A 14,992-nucleotide genomic window follows, 5' to 3' on the forward strand; every position below is an offset into this window, starting at 1 on the left:
GAGATGCTACCCAGCACCTTAAAGTGTGGTGCTCACTAATTCCCCTGCCTAGTTTGGTGTCTCTCTTTTGTACCTACTTGGTCTTTCCAGTATCAACCCAAATATCACTTCTTTGTGGAGACCTTCCTCAACAATTTTGAGTCCACTGCCCTCCCCAGTAGAAAATTCCTCTTTGTTCTATGGCAGATTTCTCAGACTCTTAACAGTCATCATGTCATATCATAATTTATGTGTGTGTCTCCCCACTTAGAATGAGTGCTTAGAAGTTAGATAACCATATTACTCAAATTTATGTTCCTTGATCTTAATATTGGGTTGGCCAAAAGTTCGTTTGGATTTTTCTGTAAGATGGTAAGGAAAAAAACCTGAAGGAACTTTTTGGCCAAACCCAGTATTTTTACTTACTTGATACATGCTTGCTAAATGCTTGCAGGAATGAATAAATGGAAAGGAAGGAGGCAGTGGGGGAGGAAGAAAGGAAGGAAGAGATGAAGGATGGATCAGTTCAACATCTCCTGTGATGATTAGCTGAGAGCAGGGCTTTGCAGCAGTTGGCATTGACAGGAAGGAGCTAGGAGGCAATATTTCAGAGTTTGGGGGACCACAGAGTGTGCCGCTGCCATGGGTAGGAGGTGGGAGAGGCATAGGAGTCTACTTCAGTGACAAAGTAAGGCTGCTGCAAGGAGATAAATCTGGTCTTCAAAGCAAGCATTGTTACTTCACAATTCTGCCTCTCATCTGTGCAACTCAGAAGTAAAAGAACTTGCTTAATCCTTAATAACGAACAAATGCTCTTAGAGGAAACAAAGGAAGGTCTGCAGACTAGACAGCTACATGTCCATTATTTAACAGAACTCTATTCTGAGGATCTTACAGTGTACAGTCTTGCTTATTCAAAACCACTGTCGAAGGGGAAAAATAAGCCCTGCATAAATAAAGCCTGTAGTTTTGTGGGTTTTAATAACTCAACACTACTATTCTAGATAATGTGTTCTCTTAGTTATCTGCTGTATCACATTCCTAACTCCTTTATGCATGTCAATTTTGGTGATTACGAATAGGGGAGGTAATAATCACTATAGAACCTGTGTTCTATACATAGACATTGATTTAACCACCATTGCTAGTAATTCAGTTCAGTTCAGTCGGTCAGTCGTGTCCAACTCTTTGCGACCCCATGAACTGCAGCACGCCAGGCTCCCATGCTGGAGTCCAAGTGCTGGAGTCCACCCAAACCCATGTCCATTGAGTCAGTGATGCCATCCAACCATTATTACTATTACTATTATTGCTAGTAATAGCTATCTTGAATGGGCTCATTTGTCATCATCATTTTCTAATTGATGAATACGGTAAAAAAGACATGCACTGGGTGACAACCTTCAACAAAAACTAATCTGTTTTGTCGCTCTCTGGAGTAATAATTATGTTTTCTGGATGTCCTTTCTTTGGTGATGTTCCAAGGAAAAGATTTTCTATGCATTAACCAATAAACCAATAAATATGGGAACCTAAACTGTGCGCAGGATTGTTCTAGAATTTATGACACTTTGAGAATATGAAATAATTATATTGCTGTATTATCAATGGAAGATATTGTATCTAGGAATGAAGGATTGAAGACTAACACACACATTATTAAAGAAGTAACTCAAGAGGGGAGCTTAATTATTTTGCATGTTTGTAAATTGCAATTGTATTAAAATGGGGAAAAATACCATATCTTTTTAAACCCCTAAGATTTATATGTTTTCATATTTAGACTTCTGAAAAGAAGATAAATAATTTTAGAAATCAATGTCCATGTTCTGAAATTTGCTAATGAAACCCTGATTTTATTTTATATTGACATTAAAACACTTTAACAGTTAAAAAAATAAGTCTTTTTATGTTTCAAAATACTTTCTCTAATATGTTGAGAAATACCAAGAATTTGTTTTCTGGGCCTTTAAATTAAACGGAAAGAATCATATCTCAGTAAACTCTCAGGCCGCAGTATTCGTAGTTCATCAATCAGGAAAAATTTTACTTAATCACTAAGAAGAAAAGCTAAAATAATTTTCGTATTAAGATACACATACATTGGGAAATGTTTTGTTTCAGTGAATAATTCCCGTTAGGGAGTTTTGATTGCAGTTTCCCCAGTATGAGGAATAAAGGAGACGATTGGCTTGGGGGAGTGGGGAGGTGATTAGCGTATCTCATATCAAGCGGTCTATATATTTTTCTTTGCGTGAGGTGTTGTAGAGGAATTACCTGGAACTGATTAAGCCCCAGGAGAGAAGCGGGGGAAACGCGCCTTCGGGAGTTCTTCTCCGGGAGAACGCGAGCGCCCTCTAGACTGTATTTACGGACAGATTCTGGTGACGCAACTCCGGCCACTGCACCTCCACGGAGTGGGAGGCAAGGGGCCGGATTCCTCCCGGTGGGAGCACTGTCTGAACCAAAGAAGGAGGCTGGCGACGGGAAGGAAGAAGAGATGAAGCGTCGGAACAGTGGCCACAGGACAACCTAAAGCTTGTGCAGAGTTAGGCGCGCGTCACACAGTTTCCCCGCCTACCTCCCCCCTACCCCCATCCACCCGCCGCCGTGTGTCACTTTCCTGTTCGGAAGTCTTACTAGGTTGCTGGGACAGAACAGGGGGCGCCTGCTCCACCCATCAGGTATCCGGTTGGACGAAAAGCCAGTCTCAACAACTTGATTCTCCCCGTTAAATGATAAGTTTAGCAGACCGTCTGTCTCCAAAGGCTGTACATTAGGGGAGGGGGAGGGGTGAGCACATCAGAGGATGCCTTTCGGTTCCAACCACAAATCATATGGTTGTGCCTCTTTATTCCACTTAGAGCCCTCTGACTTAAATTCCTCGTTCCTCCTGGAATGCGGGAAAGAGCGTCTTTGAGAGAAAATGAACCCTGTGCATGTGTTTTGAATTTTTTCTGCACTGATTTGTGATGATAATCAGTCAGGTTACATTTCTTGTGTGTCTTGCTGGGGGTGTAATAAACCCAGGACACTGATGACTATAATTTTCTGGGTGATGTTGCAATGAAGGGAATAAAGTGGCCCAGTGGTGAACTTTGCAGCTTGTTCCCTTCCTGTATGGAAATTGCCTTTATATAAAGTGGGTTCATAGCGAAGCTGGGACAGTCGCCTCCGAGTCATGCTCCCTTGTCATCCCAGCTTCCAGTCTTATCAGGCACATAGCAGGGAGGCTACTCTAGCCATAACTAAGCTCTACCTCCAGCCTCCAGAAAGGAATCCCCAAACTTTATATCCTAGGCAACCTGAGGAATGAAAGAGGAAGCTATAAAATCCCCTTTGAAAGGTTTGTCTGCTTTTATTACTATCATTTGGATGGAATGGGTGGAATAAAGATGTTGCGGAGGATTTGGGGTTACTTGGCATGGGGTGGGCACAGGAAGTGAGTCTCTGGAGGTTTCTTAATGTTTAAAAAACAAACTGGCAGAAACTGGTGCAGTTTGGTGTTTCTGGGCATTCTTCAAAATTTTGACTTTCTCAAAAGGGGAAGGAACCTCGTGGGAGCAGGCCCCAGGCTAGACTTGTTGAGGTGGAGCATGGGATATGGGGGCATGGGCAATCATAGAGTCATGTTATATGATGAATCCATGGAAGAGGAAGCAGAAATGGGCCAGTTTCTGTGATTTGGAGTTTTCTAAAAAACCTTGCTTAGGGTTGGAAGTGTCCCTTTCAGGCAGTAGGTAAGTGCTTATTAAAGAGTGGGTGCTTAAAAAAATAAAGAGTGGGTGCTGAGCAAAATCTCCCGGCCAGTTTCCAGGATGTGTTGTTTTCTGCCAGTTTGGGGCTGTTGTAACTGAATAAACCAAGAAGCAGTTGAGGCTACAGATCACATTCGGGCAAACGAGGTGGTTGTGCCTGCAAAACAAATTCCTGCCCAAGACTAAAGAAACACCCCTTCACAGGCTATTCTTGGTGTGACAGCTGGTATTTTCGGAGTGTGTCAGATCCAGTAGGCAACTTCAAAATGGCAAGGCCGTTGGCAAGTAAGGGGTCATGGCAGGGCAGCCGCCGCAGACAGGCGCCCGACCCTGCGAACTTAGTCGCTTGCAGCCTTCTCCCGCTCCTGGCCCAGCCGCCTTGTTCCTGGCTTTCCTGCCGGCGCTGGCGCGAGTCCTCGCACCGGCGGTCCAGCTGCAGCTCCCAGGCCTGTCGGAGCGGCGGGGTTACTGGAAGGCACCGCACGGCCGTTCTGCAGCGCTCCCCTCCCTCCGTTGCTTTCTGGAGCGGAGGAGGCGCCCGGCTAATCTTTCCAGAGTTACAGTTACCAGGGGCTCGAGAGAAAGAGCAAGGTGGTAAAACTCCAGGGTCTGCCTTGAATTAAACCGGAGGAGGGCTAGGGAAGACGCGTACAACCTAAGACCATGGGGTGCGACCTAGCGGAGTTCGGGGAGCGGGAGAACCCCGCGGTGCCGGCTCCGCACCAATCCGGGGTCACGGCAGGTGGTCCCCTAAATTGCCACCTCCTCACGTGTTCTTGCCATGGCGGGGATTAAAAATGCAAGGGGGAAAATTACATGCGGAAAGGACAGAATGTTCCCAAAGATTACATTAGGAGAAAAAAAAAAGTGAAATGCAGATTTTTTTTTCCCCCTTAGTGCAGAGACGAATTTTATTTCCGCCCCCTCCCCCCACATTCCTGACCTCTCTCCCTCCCCCTTCCCTCTTTCTTTCCTTCCTTCCTCCTCTTCCAAGTTCTGGGATTTTTCAGCCTTGCTTGGCTTGGGCCAAAAGCACAAAAAAGGCGTTTTCGGAAGCGGCTCGGCGGTGCACAAGGGCCATTTGTTTGTTTTGGGACGCGGGGCAGGAAATCTTGCCCGGCCTGAGTCACGGCGGCTCCTTCAAGGAAACGTCAGTGTTCTGCTGTCGCCCCAGCCCGCTGCGCGCCCGGCCGCCGCTGCCCATGGGGGAGATGCAGGGCGCGCTGACCAGGGCCCGGCTCGAGTCCCTGCTCCGGCCCCGCCACAAAAAGAGGGCCGAGGCGCAGAAAAGGAGCGAGTCCTTCCTGCTGACCGGACTGGGTAAGCGCGGCTGCCGCCACGCGGGGGACTTGCCTTGCGCACTCCTCCACTAGTTGCTCGGATCGGGAAAGAGGGGCTGGGTATCTGGGGCTGCACTGAGGATGGGACCGGGGAAGGAGGGCGGCGGGAGCCAGGGGACCACGCTGACCCCGAAGATAAGACCGTGCGGGGCCGCCCTCCCCGGGCGCTGCCGTTCTGCGCCCGAGATAACTATTGAGGGCGCGCTGCACGCCCGGCGAGGGCTCGGGAGACTGTCGTGTGAATTACGGGAGAGGATCAGAGTCGGCGCCGGGGCATGGGGTGAATCCGAACTGAGGGTTTGAGAAACCAGAGCGGGCGCAGAGCCACCCCGATCGCCGCGCACCGGGCAGAAACCGCTCTGATTTCCTGATCTGCCGCGACTCTGATTTCCTCGCAAGGCGGAATAAATGAGAAAAGTGGAAAATTACCCCGGCTGCTCCCTCCCTCCCACCCCCTCCGCCTGCGGTTTTCCCAGTCTCCGGCCCGGGAGCAGAGGGAGGCGGAAAACAGTCTCGGGCCGGGCCCTCCCGGGGCGGTCCCCGAGCCCCCCAACCCCTGCTCCCGGCTGGCCCTCTCCTCGGGGGCGGAACCGCCCGCCGCCTGCCCCTTTGCCGCCAGTCGCGCGGCGCAGCATCTGGGGGCGGGGCTGAGGGCGGGGCCGGACTGCCCCGCGGACTCTTTGTCGCGTGTGTCCCGCCCCCGCGGCGGCACAACGCTTATAAGGCTGGAGACCGGGCCTGAGCGCAACGTTGGCTGAGCCGGTCTCCGTTTTGTAACGACTCCCCGTGCGCTCTCTGGCGATGACGGTGAAAACCGAGGCTGCTAGAGACACCCTCACTTACTCCAGAATGAGAGGCATGGTAGCAATTCTCATCGGTGAGTGTAGGGATACGGCTGAACTTCTAGGCTATTTCTAGGTTACGCGAAGTGGAAGTTTTTGAATGCCCAGGATCAGATTAGTGTGTGTGGCGTTGGATTTACAAAGCCTTTGTCTAAACGCTTCTCCTCTCTAATTCACAGCTTTCATGAAACAGAGAAGGATGGGCCTGAACGACTTTATTCAGAAGATTGCCAATAACTCCTATGCATGCAAACAGTAAGTTTCGGGGGGGGGGGGGGAATTGGGGGAAATATAAATAAGTAGTGAAGTTTCCATTTACCAGCAGTAAAGATACACTTCCCATTAATATATTGATCAGGGAGCCAAAGACTTCCCGCGGGTGGGGATCCCTTTTCTCTTTAAATTCTAATTATTGAAGACATTTCAAACATTAAAATTAACTTGTTGATTTGGCTTGCACTAGAGATGCAAGATAAAACTATCATATTTTCCCCATTCACCTCCTCTCTCCTTGAAGAACAACCCCCATTTCTGTGTTTTAGTGGGTTTGTTATTTTAGCTATTAGTTTCTTTAACAGTAATTGATTCGGGTGTTTTTAAACACTGAATCCTCCGGAGTAGAGCCAGAAATTCACTGTTGGTGTTGTCTGCCCCCTTGTGGCGAGTTAGGATGTTCTAAATTGTTCCTTTCCTCTTTGCAGCCCTGAAGTTCAGTCCATTTTGAAAATCTCCCCACCTCAGGAGCCTGAGCTTATGAATGCCAACCCTTCTCCTCCAGTAAGTGTTCTCTATTCGTGAAACATCAATGGAGGGATCTTAAAAATGAGTCAGTATCTCTACGTGGATGAATTTAAATAGCATTTTAGTTAGTATCAAGGCAGGAATGCCTTGTTAGCTCATAGCAGACAACTGACATAAGCACTTAAGTATGAATCAGTGGAGCATTTTGAAAGGCGTATTTCATAAAAGTGTTATCTGCTTAAGAACAGTATGATTGTGTACAATTTCCATACTCTGTTTTGCAATATGCACATGTATGGACAAAAGGTATTTTGAAATGTGTTTATAGATGTCTGGGGACCTGCCTAGTCATTTGCAGATATCCCATCTCTTACATTGCCTGTACTTTACTATCACAATCTTTCTTTGAAGCAAGGAAAAGATTAAAGGAAAATCTCTTATTTTCCAGCCAAGTCCCTCTCAGCAAATCAACCTGGGCCCATCATCCAATCCTCATGCTAAACCGTCTGACTTTCACTTCTTGAAAGTAATTGGAAAAGGCAGTTTTGGAAAGGTAATTTCACATCTGAAGCTCTTGTTGTTTATAGTCTTTCATACGCTAATTTTACATTCTCCCTGGATGTGAACAGGAAAATGATTTCTAATTTAAATTTCAGGTTCTCCTGGCAAGACACAAAGCAGAAGAAGTATTCTATGCAGTTAAAGTTTTACAAAAGAAGGCAATCCTGAAAAAGAAGGAGGTATGAGCTGGGCTGGGAGAGAAGCCGGTCACTAACATTACACTGGAATCTTGGCGCCAAGTTGAAATTTGCCACTGAATCTTCATTGTCCTTTTTCTAGGAAAAGCATATTATGTCGGAGCGGAATGTTCTCCTGAAGAACGTGAAACACCCTTTTCTGGTGGGCCTTCACTTCTCCTTCCAGACGGCCGACAAACTGTACTTCGTTTTGGACTACATCAACGGTGGAGAGGTTAGCGGAGGGGGTGGGAGCCGACTGCTGGGTGTCTGTGCGTGGCCCGCTTCATTTAATTTGGGAGGAAAGTTTGTAAAAGATAGTTAGGAGAAAAGTTAACAGCATTAGCATTTCCCTTAACCTCCCGGCATTCAGATAGTTAATAGACTATTTAGGGCTGCTTCCTGCCATTGTCCTCTTTAGTTATGTATATGTCAAGCCTGGTTCAATGCATTGTCCTCTGGCTTGGCAGCCCGGGCTGACTCCGTTCTGTCTTCTACAGTTGTTCTACCATCTCCAGAGGGAGCGATGCTTCCTGGAACCACGGGCTCGATTCTATGCTGCTGAAATAGCCAGTGCCTTGGGTTACCTGCACTCTCTGAACATCGTTTATAGGTGAGTTGAAGAGCTCTTAAGGTGCCCTTCTCATGTAAAGGGGACCATAGCCCAGGCTTTGACAGCACCTTAAAATATTAGGCATAACTTGTTCACCTAAAACCAGATCTCCAGCATGTGACTGGTCTTGACTCCCTTCCACTAGGCAGCTAGCCAATGCGGATTGTGCCTAATTCAGAAGAGATTAACAGAACAAGGACTCCCTTTTAGATTTACTAACACAAATACAGTAAATATAAAGTGCTCCTAACAGCCCTAGCAATGATCTTTATAGCAATGATCTTTACTCATGCAGTGAAATTAATTTATGTGACTACTTTTTTTTTTTTTTAACAGAGACTTAAAACCAGAGAATATTTTGCTAGATTCACAAGGACACATTGTCCTTACTGACTTTGGACTCTGCAAGGAGAACATTGAACATAATGGCACGACTTCCACCTTCTGCGGCACGCCCGAGGTAGGCACACTCTTGATTTGGTGCCTGGTCTTCCCACTCCTCCAGGAGGAGATCATTGCACTAGTGCCTTTAACTATTGAAAGAGTATTCTTAGAAGTGTTCTAGTCCAGTTCAGTGCAAGTAAAATGCATTTACTCTTGGAGGCATGAGAAATTCCAAAGCCTCATGTTGCTTTAATTAAAATGAACTGTTGATAAGATCCATGATCATAGAAAGTTTCTAAATTCTCAAGATAGCTGAGGGGTACCCACTAGCTTTCTAAATATCGGACACATAAGTGGACAGTCAGCCTCAAAGGCATCAATTTTATCAGGAAGTAGTCTAGAGAAATATATCCTCCAAGTAGACCCAGTGTGTCTTTGAAGGCGCTCCCCTGGTCTTGGCAGTGCCTGGTTCAGGGGCTCTAAGCTCTCTTTTCCTGGTCTTTCAGTATCTGGCGCCTGAGGTGCTTCATAAGCAGCCCTATGATAGAACGGTGGACTGGTGGTGCCTGGGGGCCGTCTTATATGAGATGCTGTATGGCCTGGTGAGTAGCCCATTGAAAATCAGAGAATATTGCCCTGGGTGGATATATTTCTCCCTCCAGACTCATCTGGGCACACAAACCCTTTTGCAGACTTGATCATCGTGTCTTGCCCTTTATCAGTAAGCTTAACAGATGCTGATGTGACGGGCGTATTGGCTAAATTATAGGTGTCTTAGGATAAACCCTTACCTAGTGGATTTTTCTTTTGTAAGTTCACACTTCACTAGGTTTGCCCACACTTCACATATTTGAGAGTGAAAAGCATGGCTTATTAGCATCTACCCCGCCCCCCATCAGAGTGGCAAAATACAGACACTGAAAACTCCAGGGCAAAGAAAACCTATCAAGTGATAGACTTTGTCAAATCCAGCCTCATGCATTCTAGTCTGAGTCTTTATTGGTAGTGAGTGCTCTCCAGGACTTGAGGCTGACTAGTAAGTGGTCCTGCCCCTTCTTTCAGCCTCCCTTTTATAGCCGGAACACAGCTGAGATGTACGACAACATTCTGAACAAGCCCCTCCAGCTGAAGCCAAATATTACAAACTCTGCAAGACACGTCCTGGAAGGGCTCCTGCAGAAGGACAGGACAAAGAGGCTGGGTGCCAAGGATGACTTTGTGAGTCACTTTTCCTGTCCTCCTGGGCTGTCTGGGAGAGCACTAGACCTCACTGCCCTTCTTGAATTTCAGGCATCTAAGTTCATGTTTCCTTCTCAACAGATGGAGATTAAGAATCATGTCTTCTTCTCCCTAATTAACTGGGAAGATCTCATTAATAAGAAGATTACTCCCCCTTTTAACCCAAATGTGGTGAGTAGCTCTCAGGCATGGATGGAAACCCAAGCAAGGGCTTCTTTTAAGTCAGAGTTGATGGCATTGGTGGGGGTGGGGAGCCCCCTAAGGAATAAATTGGCAGCTATTTATTCATCAACCATTATTTTACCCTACAGAAGAGTAGAACTTCTATCTCAATGAAACTCATATAATTTTTCAGCACATTTATAAATTAAAGTAGCGAAAGACAAAACATGACCTTCCTAGTTTAAACTTTACATGGCCTGTGGGTTTTGTGATGGTCTCTATATAGCGCCTAAAGCTTGCACGAGAATTTCCCTGCCTCATCTCCACTGTGAATTCTTGACATGGAGCATGTTTTGTTTTGTTTTGTTTTCCTCTTCCGCAACAGAGCGGACCCAGCGACCTGCGGCACTTTGATCCTGAGTTCACCGAGGAGCCGGTCCCCAACTCCATCGGCCGGTCCCCGGACAGCCTCCTCCTCACGGCCAGCGTCAAGGAAGCGGCTGAAGCCTTTCTGGGCTTTTCCTATGCACCTCCCATGGACTCTTTCCTCTAAACGGTCTTAGGGTTGGTTGCAAAGGATTTTCTTAGTTAACCTTTTGGCAGAGCTGCCAGCTGACAGGACATCTTAAAAGAGAATTTGCACATCCCTGGAAGCTTGCACATCTTGGCAGTCTTATTGCACACTGTTTGCTGGAAGCTTTTCGAAGAGCACATCCTCCTCAGTGAGCTTGTGAGATTCTCCTCTTTATTCTTCCTTCCAATGTGGTGCTATCTCTGAAATGAGCAGTAGAAGGCCGCCCGAGACAGATGGCAGTGGTCTCACTGGCTGTTCTGAGAAGGCGCTTCTGGAGGCCTGTCGGGGCCACGATAACGAATCTTATGAAATGTGCCTTTTCTGATGAGATCGTGTTAGCTCCAAAGCTTTTCCTGTTGCCGAGTGTTTTCGTTCCGTTTCTCCTGTGGACTCCTGTGTGATCCGCCGTATGAGTGTGGTATGCTTGCTCCCAGAAGGACTCAGTTATAAGCATCAATGTGACGCAGAACACGACAACGTGGGACATTGTTTGTTTCTTCCATATTTGGAAGATAAATTTATGTGTAGACTGTTTTTTTTTTTGTAAGATATACTTAATAACTAAAATTTATTGAAAATGGTCTTGCAATGACTTGTATCCAGATGCTTAAAGAAAGCATTGCTGCTACAAATATTTCTATTTTTAGAAAGGGTTTTTATGGACCAATGCCCCAGTTGTCAGTCAGAGCCTGGTGTTTTCATTGTTTAAAATGTCACCTATAAAATGGGCATTATTTATGTTGTGTTTTTTTTTTTTTTGCATTCCTGATAATTGTATGTATTGTATAAAGAAAGTCTGTACATTGGGTTATAACACTAGTATATTTAAACTTACAGGCTTATTTGTAATGTAAACCACCATTTTAATGTACTGTAATTAACATGGTTATAATATGTACAATTCTTTCTCCCCTCCCTACCACACACCTTTTTGTGTGTGATAAACCAACTTTGGTTTGCAATAAAACCTTGAAAAATATTTACAGAAATTGTGTCATGTGTGTTATTTTGTATATTTCAGTTAAGGGAACAATAGTAGATCCATTTAAAATCGAAAACCAGGGAAATGCTGCTGTGATCAACAGTGGCTTGCTTCCTCCAGAAGCATCAGCTTCTGACTTCAGAAGAGAATAGGGCAGTCTTAAAGTCTTTATTTTTTTTTTTCCTCAGGCCACACTGTGTGGTTTGCAGGATCTTAGTTCCCCAACTAGGGATCAAACCCGTGCCCCTGGCAGTGGAAGCCCTTGAGTCTTAACCACTGGACCACCAGGGAATTCCCTAAAGCCAATTTCTATCTGGGGGCTTTACCAACATTTTATGATGTGAGTCATTATCCAAAAATCCATCCAAACAAATTCTTGTCCATTTAACTGCCTCAAGGACAGTCATATGAAGTAATGTTCCCTATGTTTATTGCCTGTCCTGTGAAGTTGGCTGCTTGTCCTGACCTTTGACTTGTCTGAAGTAACAGGTAATTCTTTAACAAGTACTTGAGTGCCTTCACTGGGCCAGGCTCTATTCTAAGTACTGGAGATAAAGCAAGACACACCTCTGCCCTTACAGAGCCTGATGGGAAAGGCTGACTTGATCAGTAAAGCAGTTTGTTGAAATGTAAATCTAGATAATAGTCTGCAAGTCTAGGAGAATGCCACGGAAGAGGATGAGGATAAGTGGCCATGTTCCCAAAATGCTGAGCCGGCAGGACTCCTGGTTCCTGAGAGTAACCAGAGCTGAACTGAGTCCAGTGTCAGCTCTGAGAAGGAGCCTAAAGGGACACATCTCCTACCTGGATCAGAAGCCTGTGAAGCTGGTATGCACCCGGCACTGCGTGGGCCCACCTGTATTCGGGCCACTGGAATAGTTCCTGTGGGAGAAGGGAAAAGAGCATTTTATGAGATCATCATCTTGCATCAAGTTGTTTGGACTTTTTCTCTTTTCTAGGCCTTCCACAAATTCCTGGCATACACGGGATCCTGCAATAGTTGGTCTTGCTGCTGCGCTAAGCCGCCTGCACACCCTTTATCTTGACCTCTCAGTTTGCTCAGGGGTTTCTCTGGGGACTGTCACTTTCCCTTTTATCATGGCTCTTATATCTTGCTGAAGGGTAGCCCCTGATCCAGCTCTGCATCTGAGTTACTGCTCTTCCCTCCAGACACTAGCTGCATTTTAAACCTTACCTACCGCAAATGCCAAAGTCAACTACATGCCTGCTAAGTCACTTCAGTCATGTCCAACTCTGTGACCCCATGGACTGTAGCCCACCAGGCTCCTCTGTCCCTGGGGATTCTCCAGACGAGAATACTGGAGTGGGTTGCCGTGCCCCTCTCCGGGAGATCTTCCCCACCCAGGGATCAAACCTGTGACTCCTATATCTCCTGCATTGGCAGGCAGATTCTTTATTACTAGCGCCACCTGGGAAGCTCAAAAATCAACTACAATGATAAAGAAAATCTATAAAGTCCTAGTAAAGATTGATGCTAGTCCTGACAGAAAGGCTTTCTGTGTATCTTCCCCTCATTCTCATGATGAAAAACAGTTAACAGCCCCTCTATGAACAATAAGTACTTAAAACATTTTTATCTGAACATGGATCTTTCAAGCTGGCATTCTCCCATCTAATTAAACATAACTCAGAGGAGCTAATCATGGATTACACAGCTTTTCAATCTTTTGAGGGTAGAAAGGTGGCTTCTGGCTTCAGTCAGTTGCTATGTAAGATCTGATTTACATTGCTGGAGAGCAAATAAGAGCCAGAGGAGACCGAGTGTTGTCACACAAACAGGAGGAAATTAGATCAAACACAAGTGGGAGGGAAGGGAACAGGGCCAGAACAGGTAAGTCCAGAAAGAACAAGGGATCAATATATTAAAAAAAAAAAAAGAAAAGCAAATATTTGCTAAACACTATGATGTCAAGTAGTACATGTGCAGAAGTATCTATCTAGGGGTGTGGGACGCATCTTTGTCAGCATTTGAAACTACATTTGAACGTGATGGTGGATAAAGGAACAATTCACTTCATAGGTTTTCAGCCGGATAGCTGCTCAAATATGGATTTAGGGGGAATGTGTTCAGCTAAGATTCCCACAAATTGAAGTGGGGCTTTTAAACCGCTGCGACCATGAAGATAACTCAAGTACCATGCTTAGGGAATTTGCCATCTACTTGGGGCACCCACCCGTGGTATAAGGCCGGTGGAGAATGAAGGCTAAAGGGAACCTCAGGAATCTAGAAGTTCTCTGTGGGGTTGGCTGCCTAGAGCAGACTCCTAAACTCTCTAGGTTACTAGAGTCTCCCTAGAGACTGTTTCTAGGGAGTCTAAAAGGATATAAGCCTTAAGAATTAGACAACACGAATAGTTAATATTATAAAATTCGTACTATATGCCAGGCATTGCTCTAAGTACTTTATACAAAATTCATTGACTCTCTGATGTCAAAGTGAAGAGATTAGCACAGAAAGGTAATTTGTGGGGACATGGTGAGGTTAGAAGTCAAATCATGATAGTCTGGTCCCAAAGCCTATGCTTGTAATCACTACACTATTCTGCATAATGTCACCACTTAAGTGACAAGAATATAGAAGCCAACACTTCTGTGTTTGTTAGTCATTTACTTACTATTTCACTAGACTTTTACCCAGATACCTTCTAAGTGTCATGCTAAGGTAACGAGAGAAAAAGAGAAAGTGGGGTGGGGAGGGAGAAAGAAAGAATTTTCAATTATAGAACTGCCCTGATGGTTCAGTAGTTAAAACTCCACGCTTTCACTGAGGGGGTATGGGTTCGATCCCTGGTCAGAGAAGTTCCACACGCTGTGTGGTGTGACAAAAAAAAAAAAAAAAAAGAATTTGCAATTATAACGTAGACATTTATAAGTTGTTGATGAAGATGAGATGCAGGGGGAAACACACATTGCAGTGGGAGTATAAATCAGTACAACCATTTTGGAAAAATGTTTGGCATTTTCTACTAAATAAAGATGAATATATTTATAACCTATGATCCAGTAGCTTCACTCCATGGTATATGTACCCCAAAGAGTGCACATATATTCAACAAAAAGTTTGCAATGATATTCACAGTAGGACTATTTATATAAGCCTCAAAATGGCAACAATTCAAAATGTCTCCCAACAGCAAAATAAATATAATTAGTAAAATGAATAGATATAATGTAATACCATATTATAATAAAAACAAATGGATAATTGCTATATACAATAACAGGGAATAAACATCACAGACATAGAAGCCACCCTGTATGATTTGATTTGTATAAAATTTGAAAGCAGGCAAGCAAAGCAAAGCTGAAGTCAGGATCTGATCGCCTTTGGGGAGGGGAGAATGGAGATAAAAATTAAGAGGGCTGGTCTTCTGGTTGCTTGCTGGTAATTTCTTGATCTTGGTGGTACAGGCCTGATTTTGCTTTTTGATATATCATTAAGCTAAATACTTATGTGACTTCTCTATATGCTTGTTATATATCAATAAATATGTTTATTTTAAAATATATGGAATTTCCCTTGTGGTCCAGTGGTTAAGAATCTGCCTGCCAATGCAAGCTACAAAGGTTCCATCCCCGGTCCAGGAAGATCCCACATGCCACACATAACTAAGCCAGTA

The 14,992-nt window shown here is 45.0% G+C and overlaps 1 protein-coding gene across 4 annotated transcripts in view; it reads left to right on the top strand.

The window, feature by feature from the left end:
• Positions 1-11,358, top strand: part of SGK1 (serum/glucocorticoid regulated kinase 1) — a 111,812-nt gene extending 100,454 nt beyond the window's left edge. The window contains exons 1-12 of one of the 4 annotated variants that reach the window (XM_020908333.2): positions 3,152-3,325; positions 6,099-6,174; positions 6,621-6,696; positions 7,109-7,213; positions 7,317-7,400; positions 7,501-7,632; positions 7,898-8,010; positions 8,347-8,470; positions 8,901-8,996; positions 9,457-9,612; positions 9,715-9,804; positions 10,181-11,358. In XM_020908333.2, the coding sequence (XP_020763992.1) occupies positions 3,292-3,325; positions 6,099-6,174; positions 6,621-6,696; positions 7,109-7,213; positions 7,317-7,400; positions 7,501-7,632; positions 7,898-8,010; positions 8,347-8,470; positions 8,901-8,996; positions 9,457-9,612; positions 9,715-9,804; positions 10,181-10,348 (1,254 nt within the window). In that variant the 5' untranslated portion in view covers positions 3,152-3,291 and the 3' untranslated portion in view covers positions 10,349-11,358. Of the gene's footprint in view, positions 1-3,151; positions 3,326-4,765; positions 5,058-5,787; positions 5,955-6,098; positions 6,175-6,620; positions 6,697-7,108; positions 7,214-7,316; positions 7,401-7,500; positions 7,633-7,897; positions 8,011-8,346; positions 8,471-8,900; positions 8,997-9,456; positions 9,613-9,714; positions 9,805-10,180 lie in introns of those variants that run through there. The other 3 variants (XM_020908330.2, XM_020908331.2, XM_070461669.1) reach the window with 3 other exon arrangements.
• Positions 11,359-14,992: the final 3,634 nt, after the last annotated feature.

This window comes from Odocoileus virginianus, chromosome 34 (genome assembly GCF_023699985.2).
Source record: "Odocoileus virginianus isolate 20LAN1187 ecotype Illinois chromosome 34, Ovbor_1.2, whole genome shotgun sequence".
Classification (NCBI taxonomy): domain Eukaryota; kingdom Metazoa; phylum Chordata; class Mammalia; order Artiodactyla; family Cervidae; genus Odocoileus; species Odocoileus virginianus.